This window comes from Thalassophryne amazonica, chromosome 1 (genome assembly GCF_902500255.1).
Source record: "Thalassophryne amazonica chromosome 1, fThaAma1.1, whole genome shotgun sequence".
Taxonomy (NCBI): Eukaryota; Metazoa; Chordata; class Actinopteri; order Batrachoidiformes; family Batrachoididae; genus Thalassophryne; species Thalassophryne amazonica.
Genome location: NC_047103.1, coordinates 58,336,503 through 58,356,434, shown reverse-complemented (window position 1 = coordinate 58,356,434; position 19,932 = coordinate 58,336,503). Strand labels below are relative to the sequence as shown.

The 19,932-nt window shown below is 45.6% G+C and overlaps 1 protein-coding gene across 1 annotated transcript in view; it reads right to left on the bottom strand.

The window, feature by feature from the left end:
- Nucleotides 1-19,932, bottom strand: part of malrd1 (MAM and LDL receptor class A domain containing 1) — a 244,722-nt gene that overhangs the window by 140,000 nt on the left and 84,790 nt on the right. The window contains exons 11-14 of the mRNA XM_034170522.1: nucleotides 15,147-15,234; nucleotides 9,015-9,194; nucleotides 8,755-8,911; nucleotides 427-583 (exon numbers count right to left, since the gene is read on the bottom strand). Of these exons, the coding sequence (XP_034026413.1) occupies nucleotides 427-583; nucleotides 8,755-8,911; nucleotides 9,015-9,194; nucleotides 15,147-15,234 (582 nt within the window). The remainder of the gene's footprint in view (nucleotides 1-426; nucleotides 584-8,754; nucleotides 8,912-9,014; nucleotides 9,195-15,146; nucleotides 15,235-19,932) is intronic.

The following is a 19,932-nucleotide window of genomic DNA, read 5'->3' as shown; positions in this document are numbered from 1 at the left end:
CATAGTACTGATTGTAGGTTGGTTTTTTAGATGATTAAGTTATGTTTCCCTTAAAACAGTGATTGAGCTGGAAAGAAATTCATTATAGTAATTAAATTCAGTTTGCAGAGGTGGGACAAAGTCACCGTCAAGTCACTCTCAAGTCATGAATCGGCAAGTTACAAGTCTCACCAGTTGTTTGCAAGCTGACTTGAGACTTGCCGATTCACGACTTGAGAATGACTTGACGGTGACTTTGTCCCACCTCTGTCAGTTTGGTTGGGAGATGTTTCATAAACCAGAACATTCAGCTATTGAACGTTTTGTAGCATACAGTATCTACGATTGGTTCCTTTGTTATACACATTAACAAATCTGTATGAATATCCTCTAAGTATGGTGATTCCATATTCTTTTCATGAGGGGTTGTGTTTCTGCTGTCCTCACTTGAAGTGATCCCACTGTGAATCCGCTCATGTAGTACCAAAAGACCAGAGTGCACTGTGGCCCAGTGGAAGAGATAACTGGTGACTGGAGGTCGGCAGTGTGACCGTATCCTCCATTTGAACTGTCTGCATACAAATACCAGCCCTGAGCACTGCCCCTGTCACAGAGGAACAAAATAAGTTACAGAACAATCAACATCTTAATTTTGAACATACCTTGTACAGTCTAATCTGAATGATTATTTTCTGGAGTCTTGCTCTTTAAACCTATTTGTCCGCTCCTGCAAATTGTATTTCAAAGTAAGTTATATGTCAAAAAGTGGCATTATCTAGTCAAATCCAGATTCGTAAATGAAAACTTTTGAATCAGCCACACTGATGAAGCCCTCATTGCTGAAGGGCAGTAGTCCGAGGAGGAAGAAGAACATCCTGAACCCACTCCAGATGAAGAAATCATCACCATCCAGGAAGATGTCACGCTTCAAATGCTCAAATCTATTGTAAGATGGCAAGGTAAGCTTGTAGTTAAGTCGCAGTTTCAGATAACTCACAGTTAGATTTTGTGGAGTTAACAAGGTTTACCTGCATGTTGTGAGTGAAATTGACGGCACTGCCTTTCTCAAGGACACGTGCAGGATCATTCAACTGACCTTTCTCACAAGCTGCAAGCTGGGTGCCTAACCTGCATTCCACATATCTAAATTTAAAGTAAAAACAGTTGAGCATTTCCTCAGTTTCTATCCCATTTTACACACAACCTTGTTGCCAGGTTTGGTTGAAAAATTTGGTTTCTGGTTTGGAGCTGACAGTTATGTGTGGAGCAGAGGCATAGGCAGTGAAGGGAGTGCAGAGTTGGCATTCGTAAGAGATGGTCAAAAAGTAAGTTCTATCGGCTGCTCCCTTGTTTTTGTTTTACTCGGGGTCACCACAGCAGTTCCAAGATGGATCTGTATGTTGATTTGGCACACGTTTTACACTGGATGCCCTTCCTGACCCAACTCCACATTGCATAGAAAAATATGCCAGGGGTGGGGCTTGAAACCAGGAGCCTTCTACACTGAAAACAAGCACACTAACCACTTGGCCACCAACCTCTACATATGAGATAGTCAAAGGTATCCAAAAAAGGATAAACATAGAAGAAAACAGAAGACCAGTGTATGTTCAGGTGATGTGGAAATAAACAGATGGTGGATATTTCTGTAAAAGAGTACTGAGAATGGAAATACGGGGGAACAGAAAGGAGAATAAGAAGAAGAAGAATCTGGCAATTGCAGTTATGTCTACCAAGAAATTCATATTTGATGAGCAAATCTGTCATTTTCTTTGTTGGCCTCATCTGTATCAGCGTGCTCTCTTCACCACCCACACTGAATATCTCCTCCATTCCTTTCTGCTTTACTTCTTCAGTTTCCCATAACAGGTGCAGCTCCATGTAGGTAAGAGGAGACACATCTCTCACCATCTGTTTTCCTCATATGTTAACAAGTGAGAAATAGTCGATTATGCGTACCGCAGAGATGCATCAGAGACCACAGAAACAATGTCACAAGCCTCAATATCCCACCACACCTTGTGTGTAGCATTTCTTCTTTCTTTTTGGAGTAAATTAAATGAAATCTTACAGAAGGGTTCAGTACCCAATGCACAGCAGTGGGCACTATTCAGCTAATCCGATAACCGATAATTATCTAAGATAAAGTTTTTGCTAGCAGATTACCTTTTCAGATAACTTTTAAAACCATCATCGGACCAATTATCTTCCGATAAATTTAGTTCCGATAACTTTTAACATTTTTTTATGGTAAAGTGAGCAAAGTTTAACGGTCAAAAACGTTTGTAAACCCTAAAATCAAACATTTTAATCCCTGTCATGTGTAGATCAGTGGTTTTTGGTAGACTGCCTGTCGCTTGCTGATGACATCATAATTAAGTGCAAAACGTGATTGGCCAGTCAACACAGGGAGCATTGTGGGTAGTGTAGTACAGCTTCACTTTGGACGTTACAGTGTTATCGCCTGCTCGACACACACACACACAAAAAAAGACTAATTTTAACATTATTTTATTTCTTTGTGGCACGAATAATTTAAATGCCATTACTCGGTGGGAGAGGAGCTCTCACAGCGCAGTTGTGTACAGGGACTTTTCTTCGCCGTTTAGACATCGTTTGGATAAGCAGGACACTTTATATGGATTATGGATGGATGGATGGATGGATGGATGAGATTTATTGTCATTGTCATTACAAGTGCAACAACAACGAGATTACATTTCCACAGACAAACAGCAATTAATCCACAATTATTACTTGTTTACCGTAATAATGGCACACATCAGAATTAAGACAACACATATACATTTGACACTGTTTCTGTGCACTAAACTTGAAACAGCCCGTTATCCAAATTGAGGTGATGTGGGTGTGTGGTAGCCGCTGCAACTGGAATCGTGCCGCCGCTAGCTTGGGGGGAATGGGGACCTGCCGCAGCTAAAACCACGCAGCCCCCAGAGGGGAAAGGGGTGGCATAAGCGGTGGCCGGGATGGGGTGTTTGATGGGGGGCAGGAGGTGAGGTAGAAGGGAAAGTGGAGCATGCTTCAGTTTTTGTCCATGTGTGAGTCTGTCTGTCCTTGTGTACTGGAGTAAGAAAGATAAGGAGGCAGCCAATCTTCCCAAGGCTATAGAAGTTCTTCTGGAGGATAAACAATGGGCATTTTATCCTTGACAGGCTGATAAGCCTGCCGTGTTTATGGTTGAGCAGTGAAAAACACTTTTCCAGCTTCACATGAACAAACCAAAACCCAATTATGAAAAATTCCCCGGCCTCTGAAATCTTCTCCTGCAAGGCATGCATCTGCTCCGAGATGGTATCCAGTTTGCGTCTGAGTTCAAGGGTTAACGCAGTCTGAGAATACATTGCCCCATTCATTAATCATGACGGACAAGCGAGGGGTCGTGGTTTTGGTGGCAGCTGTCTTGCCAATCGTCTGGTAGGTCAGGGCAGCACATAAGCCAATAAGTGCCAGCCCTCCTACTATGAATCCAAATATGAATAAATCCTTGACATCCTCCACAAATACGGAAAGCATGCGACCCGCCAAGTCTCCCAGGCCTCGAGAACATAGCCCGCAGGATAAGTTCCATCCGGGCACGCAGGGTCCTCCGGCCCTGATCTTCTTGTAAAAAAATGGTATCAATAGCGTTCAGAGACCAGCTGATCAATTCCATGATTAATCCAATATAGTTTGAAGAATTCACAGCCTGGTGAAGTAGGGACTTTGAAGGTTGGAGCAGAGATAGAGGAGAGAGGAGGAGATGCGACCGCCCTCACCGGAGTCCCTTATTGAGTCTCTCTGATTATTTCTTCAGTTGAATCCCACTGAAACTAACAGGTAAGAATTTATATTTACTACGTGTATTTTACTCTGCCAATCAATGCATTAATGGACGTATTTCGTTTGTTTAAGCTGGAGGGTTCAAATCGTGTGAAAAAAGCATCAGCTTTTAGCTCATAAATGACGGTGTAATAATACCGAGATAAACTGTGACTTCTAATACTGTGTTTACTGCTTTTGAAAGATGATGACAGTGTTTGGGGTTTTATTTTTTTATTTATTCATTTTTCGTGTGTTCTTTGTGTTTGTGATCCTTGAGTTTACCCAGCAGCCCCTGCGGCACATAAAGTGAAACGCAATGCCCCGTGATGTACGTGTCAGACCACAGCCGGGTGGCTTATGAAATTAATTTGCTTCGGGGCAAGGCACGTGCCTGGGCTACGGCGCTCTGGGAGCAGGACTCATGGCTCCTTTTGACATATACTGGGTTTATCAGGGAATTTTGACAGGTGTTCGATCATCCCAATAGAGGCGAGTCCGCTTCAAATATGCCGCTGTCAATGAGACAGGGACGCCGGAGTGCAGCTGATTACGCAATCGACTTCCGTGTTGCGTTAGCGAGGGCCGGTTGGAACTCAGTAGCACTCCGCGCCGCCTTTGTAAACGGGCTGTCTCTGGCCCTAAAGGAGCATCTGGTGGCTAAGGATCAGCCGCGGGATTTAGATGGGTTTATTGATCTGGTTATTCGCTTGGACAATCGGTTAGAGGAATTCAAGCGGGAGTGAGACGAAGGGCGTGGCCGGGTGCGCTCTGTCCCTCTCCCATCCAGATCCGAGTTAGTGCTGTCCTCTCCCCACTCCAAAGCCAGGGCTCTCCGCGTTACACCAGCTCCCCCTGCTGATGTTGCTATGGAAATGAGCAGGGCAAAAGTGACTGAAAAGAAAAAACAAAGCAGACTGGCACGTGGAGAGTGTGTTTACTGCGGCTCGAATGAGCATGCGCAGAATAAGGGGCCCCAGGCGGTTAAACAACAAGGCTCAACCTTAGAGACTGGGCTAAGAGTGAGCCATACTAACCATACGGGTGTCCCACACAAATGCGCACGACTCCCAGTCACAATCCTCTGTGGGGATTTAACCCGCACTGATCGGCACGGGGTCAGAAGGGAACCTACTGGACAGTAGGTGGGCTAAGGAGGTAGGGCTCCCTCTGGTGGCCGTTCCTTCACCATTGAAGGTGCGGGCACTAGATGGCATCCTACTACCAGAAATCACACACCAGACACAGCCTTTAACTTTGGTTGTCTCTGGAAATCACAGGGAGGAGATTGTGTTCTTTGTAACACCTTCTACCTCCAGGATTATTTTGGGATTTCCATGGATGGTTAAGAACAATCCCCGGATTGATTGGCCATCTGGGGCTGTGGCTCAATGGATCGAAACCTGTCACCGGGAGTGTTTAAGATCCTCGGTGCCACCCAGTGATGAAGATAAAGAGGAAGTCAGAGTCCCCCCCAATCTTACGGAGGTACCGGCGGAGTATCATGACCTTGCCGACGTCTTCAGCAAGGATCTGGCACTCACCCTGCCCCCGCATCGACCGTGTGATTGTGCCAATGATTTGGTTCCAGGCGCTGAGTACCCGTCCAGCAGACTGTACAACCTCTCACATCCTGAACGCGAATCAATGGAGACCTACATCCGGGACTCATTAGCTGCCGGGCTAATCCGTAATTCTTCATCCCGTTAGGTGCAGGTTTCTTTTTTGTGGGCAAGAAGGACGGCGGTCTCCGTCCATGCATCGATTATAGAGGGCTGAACGAGATCACGGTTCGCAACCGATACCCGTTACCTCTATTAGATTCAGTGTTCACGCCTCTGCATGGAGCCGAAATATTCTCAAAACTGGATCTTAGAAATGATTATCATCTGGTTCGGATACGAAAGGGAGACGAGTGGAAGACGGCATTTAACACCCCCTTAGTTCACTTTGAGTACCTGGTCATGCTGTTCGGCCTCACCAATGCCCCCGCGACGTTCCAAGCTTTGGTTAACGACGTTCTGCGGGATTTCCTGCACCGATTCGTCTTCGTATATCTAGACGACATCCTCATCTTCTCCCCGGATTCTAAGACTCATGTTAAGCATGTCCGTCAGGCCCTGCAGCGGTTATTGGAGAACCGGCTGTTTGTGAAGGCCGAGAAGTGTGATTTCCACCGCACTTCTTTGTCCTTCCTGGGGTTTATCATCTCCTCCAACTCTGTCGCACCCGATCCGGCTAAGGTAGAGGCGGTGAGAGATTAGCCCCAACCGGTAAATCGTAGGAAGCTGCAACAGTTCCTAGGGTTCGCCAATTTTTACAGGAGGTTCATCAAGGGCTATAGTCAGGTAGTTGGTCCCCTTACAGCCCTGACCTCCACAAAAGTCCCCTTCAGCTGGTCGGATCGGTGTGAAGCCGCGTTTAGGGAGCTGAAACACCGGTTTTCGACTGCACCAGTTCTGGTGCAGCCCGATCCTAACCACCAGTTTATTGTTGAAGTGGATGCCTCTGACTCAGGGATAGGAGCCGTAATGTCCCAGAGCAGGGAGTCCGATAGTGTTCTCCACCCCTGTGCTTATTTCTCCCGCAGGTTAACCCCCGCTGAGCAGAACTATGACGTTGGCAATCGGGAACTCCTGGCGGTGAAAGAGGCCCTTGAGGAGTGGAGACATCTGTTGGAGGGAGCTGTGGTCCCATTTGTGGTTCTCACTGACATTCGGAACCTGGAATACATCCAGACCGCTAAGCGTCTAAACCCCAGACAAGCCCGATGGTCACTGTTCTTCGGACGCTTCAACTTTAAGATCACTTATCGCCCCAGGACCAAAAACGTTCGGTCTGACACCATGTCCGGGGTGCATGAAGAGGAAGTTGGAGCAAGGCTGTTGGACCCACCAGACACCATCATTCCAGAATCCACTGTCGTCACAGCCCTCACGTGGGACGTGGTCAGGGAGGCCCTGACTCGTCACCCAGATCCTGGAGGTGGTCCTCCCAACAGGCTGTACGTCCCACCAGACGCTCGGACTGCCGTGTTGGACTTCTGCCATGGTTCCAAGCTCTCCTGCCATCCTGGGGTGCGAAGAACCGTGGCAGTGGTCCGGCAGCGGTTCTGGTGGGCGTCAGTCAAAGCTGACACCAGGGACTACGTCCGGGCCTGTACCATCTGCGCCAGGGGCAAGGCAACCCATCAGCCGGAAAAGGGGCTCCTCCAGCCATTGCCTGTGCCTCATCGCCCCTGGTCCCACATTGGGTTGGATTTTGTCACGGGCCTCCCTGCGTCCCAGGGGAAGACAGTAATCCTGATGATAGTGGACTGGTTTTCCAAGGCGGCCCACTTCGTGGCCCTCCCGAAGCTCCCAACTGCACAGGAGACTGCTGACCTCCTGGAGGAGTTTCTGTAGGGAGCTGGGGGCCACGGTGAGCCTGTCGTCCAGGTACCACCCTCAGACCAATGGTCAAGCAGAGCGGGCCAACCAGGACCTTGAGCAAGCGCTGAGATGTGTCACCTCTGCGCACCCGACAGCCTGGAGTCAACATCTGGCCTGGATCGAGTATGCTCACAACAGTCAGGTCTTGTCATCCACCAGCCTCTCCCCATTCGAGGTTTGTTTGGGGTACCAGCTCCCGTTGTTTCCGGCAGTGGAGGGAGAGGTCGAGGTGCACTTGGTCCAGGCCCACCTCATGAGATGCCGTCGGGTGTGGAAGAAAGCCCGCTCTGCTCTCTTGAAGGCCCGGACGCTGGCTAAGGTCCATGCAGACCACTGACGAGCCCCGGCCCCAGCTTATCAGCCTGGGCAGGTGGTGTGGCTATTGACCAAAAACATCCCTCTGCACATGGACTCCCCGAAGTTAACTGACTGATACATTGGACTATACCGCATCCTCAAAGTCATCAGCCCGGCTGCAGTGAAGCTCCAGCTCCCAGCTTCACTGAGGATACACCCGGTGTTTCATGTCTCCAAGATCAGGCCATACCACACATCAGACCTCTGCACCCCCAGACCGGCGCCGCCTCCTGCCCGCATCATCGACGGAGAACCGGCGTGGACCGTAAGGAAGCTCCTTGATGTACGTCGGAGGGGTCGGGGGTATCAATATCTGGTAGACTGGGAGGGTTATGGCCTACAAGAGGATTTCTGTGAGTTGCTGACTGTTTGCTGGGTGTTCATACACCCACCCTAACCTGTTTTTGTTCCTGCCAGCAGTACCGGGTCTGACAGCCACGAGCGGTGGCCACCTGGGGGAATTTTGACTTGGCGGCTCTGGTGTGTTGCAGGTCTCCGTTGGCGGTGGAACTTCGTGGGTCCCGGCTCTTCTCTGGATAGGCGTCTCCTACCCTCGGGCCTGCCCACGCGTCACCTTTTTGGTTACTGATTGACTTAAGCATATTTGGTGTGTTGCACATTTGCATAATAAATTGTCATTTATTTGAATTCCTACTGACCGTTCATTTATGCCCCCTGTCGTGGGTCCGTGCATTTCACTTTCCCAACATAATGGTTATTGAAGCTAACTTTTTGGTTAGCTGTGCCCACCACTGCCAAGGCATTTGTACACTTACATGAATAAAAACTCACACAGGGAAATGTCTGTCTTCAAATGCATGTATCTGGTGTGCTGTCAAATTATTTAGTGTCTGAAATAAGTGCAATTAATGTCAAAAGCATAGGTCATGCTAAAAATGTTTATCAATTGAAACACGGTGGAAGTAATGTTGTATCGCGCCTCCGACAGTTCTGGGGTGACACTGGCAATGTGGGATGCCGAGTGCAACACTGTGATAAAGCGAACAAACTATAACAGAGTGTAAAACTGACCATAAATTGAACATAAAGTTACCTGCATATAAAGCTGAAAACAAAATGAATACCTCCTTGAACTGTTAAATATACAAACGGAATATTCTTTTTAAAAAGTAACAAATGTGTTCCTCCTTTTGTGGCCACTCACAGGGTATGGTCATTAATAGGACGGTGGTATTGCTCTCCGTCATGAATGCTTTCCCCTTGGTCAGGCATCCAGAGGAATGCATGGATTGGGACCGCAGATGGGTGAACAAGCTTCCAACCACAAATGTTACCACCTTCAAAATCACACCATTCCTTCACTAAAAATAGAAATGCAAGAGAGAAGAAACACAGGAGACCATGAAAACAACTGAAAGAAAGAGAAAACAGACACATGAGAGGGAAAAGGACTCATTGCATCACCGCAGTTGATTTCATCTGAGCCATCCGGACAATCACTTCTGAAGTCACACACTTTGCTTTCATCAACACACTCTCCATATGTCCCACATGCAAAGTGTCCATCGGGGCATATATGGGGCTCAACTGTTGGAGCTACGGTGGTCACTGGAGGAGCCGTGATGTTCAGTGACGGCAGTTTGCCTACAAAAACAAACAAGAAAAATTTTGTATAGAATTTAGAATTCGAAAACACAGAAGAACCACTTTAAAGGGAAAAAGAGGGACAGTTCCACTTTCATGAATTCTGACCATGGTAATTATAGCAAAATCAACTATGGTGAAGGCCGACTGTTAAAACTGAGGACCAACTAAGTAACTTTGTAAATCATATCAGAAAAATTTTCTTCTGATTGAATTTTGTTTACTAATTCATATAAAACGTCAACATTTGTAATTAGCTTGGTAGCTTAGCGTTTCAGCTGCTGGTGGCAGTGAGGTGGATTGAATACAGACACAGCGGTTCAATACAAATGTAGATTGGGAAACATTTAGGTGAAGGGGAGTTATGGGGGGTATTAGGAATAGAATTAATAATTTTAAAAAGAACACAAGTTTTATATTGGTTATTTGCAATAATATCATAATGATATATATATATATATATTTTTTTTTTTTAACTTTGAATAACTTTCTGATAGACTCTCCAACTTTCTTTAAAAATCTCATGACACATGAAACCTGTCTTTTTTTTTTTTCTACTGATGTTTAGCTCTCCGGCAACTATGTCTGGCAGTGCGAGTGACATCATTTTGCCACGGTTCACATTTGGGATTTGGACACAGAGCTTTAAATGGAGCAAAAGTGCCCAAACTATTGTTGCAGGTGGAGACAAATGAAGATACTAAGTGCTCAGTATTCAAAGAGAAACCAAAATCTGACTGAAGAGTCTATGCCATTCATCATTAGCTGAGACACAAGGAATAACCTGGACAAGCTATCAGTGTATTGCAAAAACACATTCAGACTTACGGTCAATTTAAAGTCACCACTTCACCCAATATGCCTGTCTTTAGAAGTGGGAGGGAAGCCAGAGTATCACAAGGTAACCCACGTAAACATGGGAAGAACATACAGACTCCACAGAGAAAGGGCCAGGTTGGAAGTGGATCTGAAACCTTCTCACTGTGATGCAACATGGTAACCACTAAGCCACTGCAGTGACCTCTTCATATACAGCATTTATAAATAGAAGCAAACTTTTATAGCCTATCTGCTGACATCTAACCTGATTAAGGATGTCCAGGAAAGCCCAGGGACACCATTTGTGTAACACACCGAAAGCATACCCAGGCACACATTGATTAAAACGACTTGTTTTCTGGGCAATAACATACGAATTCATTCATTTTCCATACCTGTATACTCCAGTTTTGGGAGGCAGAGTACAGTCTATCACAGGCCTACATGAAGACAGGCAAACACATTCACTCCTCTGGTGAATTTAAACTTTCCAATTCACCTATAATTTCATTTATATAGCGCCAAATCATAACAAAGTTGCCTCAAGGCGCTTCACACAAGTAAGGTTTAACCTTACCATCCCCCAGAGCAAGCACAAAGACGACAGTGGTAAGAAAAAACTACCTCTGAGGAAGAAACTTCAAGTAGACCAGACTCAAAGGGGTGATCTTTGAGTCTGGTCTGGGCAATTTGTCCTGTGCGACAGAGGATTCACTCTGAAAACACCTTCACTAAAGAAAAGTAATCAGATTACTCAGTCAGACAGCTACCAGAGGTCCAGGTCTCACCCGGGACACGACCACAGACCTGATCCTGAACCATACAGCTGACAACAAAAAACGCAAAAGAACAAAGTTTTATACTTTGCCGGTGCCTTCAACCTGTTGAGTGCTTCCTGATGCCGCTACTCAAAGTTGCGCCTCCTCTTTGAGTCACCTCCACCAGCAGATGGATGTGCTTCTCCATTTCACCTACACTGAGAGCCGACCTGTAGCTCGTCACCATCCTGTTACAGGCCACCTCCATGATCAGAGACATTTTCTGCTCAGTGAAGCAGCAGGACCTTCGTGGCTGGGACGACGGTGGGGATCGAACCCACACGGCTCGCACAAAAGACCGTTCTTCTACCAGGTCAGCCAAAGGGGAACTCCCCCGTTAGCCAAGCTAGCGGGAATGTCTTTTCAACTGGGACCCGGGACTTTCATCCCGCTACTTCAAAAAAATGTTGCACAGAATCCTGGCCAGCTCACCGAGCCGTGACATCTCTGCTTGGGCCGTGCTACTGACACAAATTACAAAACAATTCACAAAGCGAATATTCAGGAAATGTTGCCGGTGCACAGGACGGAAGGGTTTCAGAAACAGACACCACACCCATCTCTTGATGGAGCCGCACCTCAAACAGAGAGAAAAACAGAATCAGGCATCAGAAAGACAACAAATACATTATAATTTATCAGCATTAAGCAACAAGAAAAACAAAATAAACAATAAGGTGATCGCCGGCCACTAATCCTAAGCTTCAGTAAAAGACCCAGAATTTAGATAAAGTTGAGGCCACGACCCACTCCGTTTCCTATTAAAATAAGTTAAAAGAGTAAAAAGCATAGTAACTCACTATGCCAGTATGCTAGCTATACGAAAGGGAAAATAAGCGTGTCTTAAGTCTGGACTTGAAAGTCTCTACAGAATCTGATTTCAGATTTCAGACAACTTTATTGATCCCAAAAGGGCAATTATGTTTACACTCCAATTACTTCAGACAAAATACAGCATTTAATCCACAAGTATTACTTGTTTACCATAATAATGGCACATATTATATAATAACAGCTTGGGACTCCGACGAGGGTGGTCGCATCCCCTCCACTCTCCCTTATCTCTGCTCTCTGCTTTAACCTTCAAGTCCCTACTTCACCAGACTGTGAATTCCTCAAATTATATTGGATACTGGATCTATTGGTGTACTATTGGATTAACAATGGAATTGATCAGCTGGTCTCTGAACGCTATTGACACCATCTTTTCTAGAAGAAGGTCAGGACCGGGGGATCCTACCTGCCCAGATGTTCTTGACTCCTGGGGATCGTGGTGTGTTTGCATGCTTTGCGCCATTCTTTGTGGAGGATGTCAAGGATTTATTCATATTTGGTCTTATGGTAGCAGGGCTGGTACTTTCTGGCTTATGTGCTGCCCTGACCTACCGGAAAATTGGCAAGATGGCGGCATCAAGAACCATGGCCCCTGCTTGTGCGTCATGATTAATGAGTTGGGCAAGGCAATGCATTCTCAGACTGCAATGACTCTTGAACTCAGACGCAAACTGGATGACATCTTGGAGCAGATGCGTGCCTTGCAGATGAAAATGAAGATTTTGGAGGCCGGGAAGTATTCTTAATTCATAATTGGGAATATTCTTAATTCATAATTGGGATTTGGTTGTTCAAGTGAAGCTGTAAAAAGTGTTTTTCACTGCTCAAACCACAACACAGCAGGCTTATCAGCCTGAAGGACAAAGTGCCCTGCTGTTTTCCTCCAGAGGAATGTCTTCGGCCTTGGTGAACATTTGGCTGTTTCTTATCTCAACTCACAAAGACAATAAACTGTTTCACAGGACTGAAGCATGCTCCACTTCCTCTCCCCACCCCCCTCCTACCCCCCATCACACACACCCCCACCCACTCCGGCTTCTGCTCACGTCTTCCCTTCCCTTCTGCGGGGGTGGTGCGGTTTTAGCTGCGGCAGATCCCCGTTCTCCCCCCAAGCTGACGGTGGCGCAACTCAGGGTTGCTGCGAGACCGTTAGTCACTTGCCTTGATTCGGATAACGGACTTCTTCAAATTTAGTGCACATAAACAATGTCAAATGTGTATGTGCTGTCTTTAATTCTGATGTGTGCCATTATTACGGCAAACAAGTAATAATTGTGGACTAATTGCTGTCTGAGGTAACTGGAATGTAAACATAATTTCTCCACTGTGAGATCAATAAAGTATATCTCATCTCATCATAATTAAAGACAACACATATACATTTTACATTGTTTAGGTGCTCTAAATTTGAAGCAGTCCGTCATTGGAATTGAGGCAAATGGGTGAAGGCCATAGCAGGAGGGGCCCACGCTGCCCAGATTGGGGGTTGAAGGCTGCAGCAGTAAAAACCACGCTGCCTTCAAGGTGGCAGGGAGGAAGCCAGGGTAAGGGGAGTTGAGAGACACGGGGGGGGGGGGTAAAAGGGATGGAGGGAAGGAGACATGCATTGTGTGCAGATGAGTTAAATTTCTGTCAATTTCTGTCCGTGTGTGTGTAAAGTCTGACGTTGCTAGGCAACAGCAGATGAGAAGGAGGATCCGAATTCCTTCACCAAGGCTTTAGATCCTTCTGGGGGAAGAGCAGGGAATTTGGACTTCAGGAGCCGATAAGGCTGCTATGTTGATGTTAGGCGGAGAGATACAGAATTACTGCACCTCTGACTGTCTAGAGTACAAATTTATGAAGAATATTCTCTGGTCCTCAGCAACACATTCCTTTGCAATGCTGCAATTTGCTCCGAGATTGCATCCATTTTGCATTTGAGTTCAAGAGTTCATGCAGTCTGAGATTACACAGCATTGCCCAATTCATTAATCATGATGGACTGATGACGGGACGAGATTCTGGAAACAGCCATCTTGCTAATATTCCTGTGGGTCAGGGCAGTGCACAAACCAATCAACGCCAAACCTCCCACCATAAAAGCGAAAAGGAATGAATCCTCATCATCTTCCACAGAGAGTGGAGCCAAGCATGTCACACCCCGTCTCTCTCAGGCGTCGAGAGCATAGCCCGCTGGGTAGATTCCATCAGGGCACACAGGTTCCCCCAGCCCTGATTCCTTGTCAAAAAAAAAAAAAAAAATGATGTCAATAGCGTTGAGAGACCACCTGATCAATTCCATGGTTAATTCAAATCTTAATTTGAAGAATTCACAGTCTGGTGAAGCTGGGACTTTGAAGGTTGGAGCAGAGATACAGAGAAAGGAGAAGAGGAGAGGGGAGGAATGCGACCATCCTTGCCGGAGTCCCAAGATGAATAATTTGACTGTTTTATTGATGCAGGGATATTATTCGATAGAACAGGGACACAATAAGAGAAAGCTCTGTGATCCGCAGACTTTTTATTCAACCTAAGGACACAAAGTAGTCCTACACCCTGAAAACGCAAAGCCCGGGCTGGTACGTAGGGTTTAATAAGGTCAGCTAGGTAGGGAGGTGTTAGTCCGTGAACAATTTTATAGACGAGTAGCAGAACCTTAAAATCTGATCTCACTGGGACAGGAAGCCAGTGAAGGGATGCCAAAATGGGTGTAATGTGGTCAAACATTCTGCTTTGTGTCAAAAGTCTGGGAGCAGTATTTTGAACCAATAGGAGACCCCTAATGCTGGACTGTGGTAAACCAGAAAATAGAACATTGCAGTAGACCAATCGAGAAGAGACAAACACCTGAATCAGGTCTCAGCATCAGCCATAGACAGGATGGGACGAATCTTTGCTATATTTCGCAGGTGGAAGAAAGCAGTCCTCGTAATATCACTAATGTGGAGGTCAAAGGACAACATAGGATCAAAAATTACCCTAAAGTTCCTCACTTTGTCAGTGTGATGTATGACACACAAGCCTAGGCTAAGCGTTAGCTGGTCAAATTGATGCTGATGTCTCACTGGACCAAGAACCATCATTTCAGTCTTATCAGAGTTTAAAAGTAGGAAGTTGCTTGATATGCAGCTTCTCACTGATGCAAGGCAATCTTCTAAGGATTTTATGTGGATGAGATTACCAGCAGTTGTCGGAATGTATAACTGATAATCTGTATTTCTTGAAGTGGGAGACAGCCAGAGCACCCATACACAAAAACACGACGAAAGCATGCAAACTCCACACAGAAAGGACAAAATGATCCCATAACGTTCTTGCTGTGAGGCAACAGTGCTAACTTCTAAGCAACGATGCTGCCGGGCAATGAATTGCAAGAGATAATATGGAAAATTGGAAATAGAAAAATTACAAGACAGAGCTCATGGTCAGGAGCTCAAAATACATGAAATACACCCAGATTTGTTCAAAAACCAAAATATTCAATCAAATATTTATCTACCTTCATATGGGACACAGTCCAGGAAGGAAAGGTCATCAATTGCAATGTCGCCATTAAAATCATCTCCCACAGTACCTTCTATGAGAATCTGGAAAAAGCAAAAGTTACAGTTCAGTGATGTGCAATAGAAGTGGGCTGTACAAAAATGTGCTTTAATAGAAGTGTTTCAAAAGTTCATAGGGACTATAACAATCAATTTTTAAAATGTAAAAAGACTTATTCAAATGATATGCTATGAAAGATGTTGTTCATAGTGGAGAATATTCTTCAAATGTCTTCAGCCTCTTTTAAGCAAGACTACAAAGCTAACATAAGCATATCTGCTACGAGGTCTGTTAGATAATAAACCGACCCTTTTACTTTTTTTTTTTTAACTATATGGATTTGAATGACATGCGATTCCACCAATCATGCTTGAACCCTCGTGCGCATGCGTGAGTTTTTTCACGCGTGTCGGTGACGTCATTTCCCTGTGGGCAGGCCTTGAGTGAGATGTGGTCCCGCCCTCTCGGCTGAATTCCTTTGTTTCACACGCTGCTCGAGACGGCGCGCGTTGCTTTATCAAAATTTTTTCTGGACCTGTGAGGAATATCCGAGTGGACACTATTCGAGAAATTAAGCTGGTTTTCTGTGAAAAGTTTAACGGCTGATGAGAGATTATGGGGTGTTTCCATCGGTGTAAGGACTTCCCATGGAGCGGGACGTCCTGCAGCGCTTCCAGGCGCTGTCGTCGGCCTGTTTCGAGCTGAAAACATCCTAATTTAAGGCTTAATTCACCCAGGACATCGTGAGAGAACAGAGAAGATTCAGAAGAGGCCGGCATGAGGAATTTATGCGGACATTCCACTGTTTAAGGACATTTTTTTAATGAAAGACGTACGCGCAAATTCGCCGAGTCGTTTCCGTGACGACTCGGCAAATCTGTGTGCGCCGCGACAGGAAAAACACCTCCGTGTTGAAAACCATTTGTAGAATTCAGGCGGCTTTTAATGGCTTTCAACAAGTGAGTAACTGAGAAATTGTTTAACAGCTTGGGCATGTTCCAACTTGCCCGTTAAGATTTCCAACGGATGTGTTTTTCCTGCCACGACCCCCCGCGGTCGGGTCCAGCCCGACATGCGACTCTGCCCGCACGTTCTTTCATTACAAAATGACCGTTAACAATGGAATGTCCGAATAAACTCCTCATGCCGACTTCTTCTGAAAGTTCTCTGTTCTCTGACGACTTACTGCGTCAACAGAGCCTGAAATGTGGATGTTTTCAACTTGAAACGGCGAGACGCTGCCGCCTCGAAGCGCAGATCGCCGTCAGGCGCCGTGGACCGTCCTTAAAGCGACACTACCAGACCAAAATCTCTCATCAGCCGTTAAAATTTTTACCGAAAACCAGCTGAATTTATTGAATGGTGTCCACACAGTTGTGCCTTCCAGTTTTGAAAAAATTTTTATCAAACAAAGCAACAGTCTCTGAGCCATTCCTAAACAATGAAAAAAATCGACGAGCGGGTGGACGACTCCTCACTCAAAGACTGCCCACAGGCGAATGACGTAACCGACAGGCGTGAAAAAACTCTCGCATGCCCACGAGGGTTCAAGCATGTCTGATGTAATCACACGTGATTCAAATCCATATGGTTTTTGAAAAAAATAATAAGGTCGGATACTTTTCTAATAGACCTCGTATGTATCAGTTGACACCAAGAAGGCTTGGGTAGAAAAAGTTCTGATGCACTGTGAGTGCTTAATGACAAGCTGTTCAAATAACAGTGTCATTGAATCAGTGACTAAAGAGCTATATAAAGTATTTTTTCAGGAAACTGAAAAAAAAGGTCAAGCTTGGAAGGATGCACTTGTGCTGTTTTATGACAGAATGGGAAAAACTGCCCAAAGACAGGTGTGCCCTACTTGTGGGTCCACTAAGCATCATGTATAGGCACATCCACCACTGCACAGAACTACCGTGCATCCAGAAAGTATTCACAGCGCTGCACTTTTTCAAAAAAAAAAAAAAAAAAAAAAAATTGTTATAGCCTTATTCCAAAATGGATGAAATTCATTTTTTTTCCTTAAAATTCTACACACAATACCCCATGATGATAATGTAAAAATGATTTTTTATATACTTTTGCAAATGTATTAAAAAACAAAAACAAAAAGCTAAGAAATTGTTGGGAAAGTGTAGGAACACGGACCCACAACAGGGGGCGCAAATGAACGGACAATGGAATAGGTCAAATAACAACACTTTACTGTTGTGAATGTGCACAACAAATACAACAGATTGCAACAATAGACAAGAGTCAATTCACAAAGGTGTCGTGTGGGCAGGCTCGAAGATAGGAGACGCCTGTCCAAAGCAGAACCGGAACCACACGATTTCCTCCGCCACCAGACCCCGGGAATACTGGAGCCGCCAAGTCCCGAACTCCCAGGTGGCCACTGCCTCCGTGTGTCGGACCTGGTACTGCTGGCGAGGAACAAAAAGCAATTAACTGAGGATGCGTTTGCACCCAGGAATCAGTACGGCAGGAAAGCTACCTCCACCTCTCGTTGGAAAAGCAGTCCACAATATAATGCACAAAGTCACAAAGGATACTGTCAAAACAGTCAGCTGAGGTACGTTACCTTCCAGGTAGAACGATATCTCGGCAAAGAGGTGGAGACGTTGTCCTGCTGATATACTCCTGCCATCAGATGATTGGTAACAGCTGTTGCAGGTGATGCGTGACAGCTGTCACCCTGGCTGCTCCTGTGAGGCGGCGCCCTCTGGTGCCTGGAGCCCGCACTCCAGACAGGGCGCCCTCTGGTGGTGGGCCAGCAGTACCTCCTCTTCTGGCGGCCCACACAACAGAAATCACATGTACATAAGCATTCACAAACTTTTCAATGAAGATCAAAATTGAGCTCAGGTGTATCCTGTTTCCAATGATCATCCTTGAGATGTTTCTACACCTTAACTGCAGTCCATCTGGAGTAAATTTAGTTGATTGGACATGATTTACAAAGGCACACACCTGTCTACATATAAAGTCTCACAGTTGACAGTGCATGTTAGAGCACAAGCCAAGCATGAAGTCAAAGGAATTGTCTGTTGACCTCAGAGACAGGATTGTCTCGAGGCACAAATCTGGGGAAGGGTACAGAAATATTTCTGCTGCTTTGAAGGTCCAAATGAGCACAGTGGCATCCATCATCCACAAGTGGAAGAAGTTTGGATCCACCAGGACTCTTCCTAGAGCTGGCCGCCCATCTAAACTGAGCAATTGGGAGAGAAGGGCCTTTGTCAGGGAGGTGACCAAAAACTGGATGGTCACTCTGTCGGAGCTCCAGCATTCCTCTGTGGAGAGGGGAGAACCTTCGAGAAGGACAACCAGCAATCCACCAATCAAGCCTGTATGGTAGAGTGGCCAGACCAAAGCCTCTGCTTAGTAAAAGGCACGTGGCAGCCTACCTGGAGTTTGTTAAAAGGCACTTGAAGGACTCTCAGACCATGAGAAACAAAATTTGTGGTCTGATGAGACAAAAATTGAACTCTTTGGTGTGAATGCAAGGTGTCATGTTTGGAGGAAAGCAGGCACCATCTCTTCAGTGAAGCACTGTGGTGGCAGCATCATGCTGTGGGGATGTTTTTCAATGGCAGGAACTGGGAGACTCATCAGGATTGAGGAAAAAATGAATGAAGCAATGCACAGAGACATCCTGGATGAAAACCTGCTCCAGAGCACTCTTGACCTCAGACTGGGGTGACAGTTCATCTTTCAGCAGGACAATGTCCTGACGCACACAGCTAGAATCCGATTGAACACCTCTGGAGAGATCTGAAAATGGCTGTGCACCGACGCTCCCCATCCAACCTGACGGAATGGGCAAAACTGCCCAAAGATAGGTGTGCCCTGCTTGTGGGTGCACTAAGCATCATATTCCAGTAGACTTGAGGCTGTAATTGCTGCCAAAGGTGAATCAACAAAGTATTGAGCAAAGGGTGCGAATACTTATGTACATCTGATTTCTTGTTTTGTTTTTTCAATAAATTACAAAAATATGCATTGTGAGTAGAATTTTGAGGGAAAAAATGTATTTACTCCATTTTAGAATAAGGTGGTAACATAACAAAATGTGGAAAAAGTGAAGTGCTGTGAATACTGTCTGTATGCACTGTACTTTGTGTTAAAAATGATGACCACCCAGACAGACCTCGCCTCAGAATAGCTATCTATCTGCCTAGGCCAGGTCTTATGTGGACGTCGCCTTTGCCTGGGCCTTAGCAATGAAACACCTGCATCCTGGATTATATTCAGGAAAATGTTCTTGTGTCACAGCTGATGGTCCTTCTAGACACGTAACAGGATTCTACTAGATCTCCTTAAGTAAAAAAAATAATATGGTGCGAACGTCATTCCAGCTGCACCCAAGGATTCTCCAAAGACAAAGCATATCTTGAGCTTACAGTAATCCTTGTAGTTCACAACCAAACATCCAGACCTCAAAATAGTAGGACAGGGTGTATTAGGACTCTAAAGACTTAGATCTTATCCTTCTGCAATCTTAGAAGTGCCATCTATCCTGGAATCTTCTAGGCAGAGTTTCCACTGAAATAAAATTCACTGCAGAGGTTAGCAAATCCTTCAACAAGTTTGGCACTTTAACTACATACAGACACAAAGCTGGCGAAGTCCAGAAAGTCATTAAAACCTGGATGTTTTATTTAAAAAAAAATTTCTTGGTCCAAGATTGTTGCAAACTTGGACACTGACTCTCACTCAGCTTCTCAAGTGGTCCAACCAGG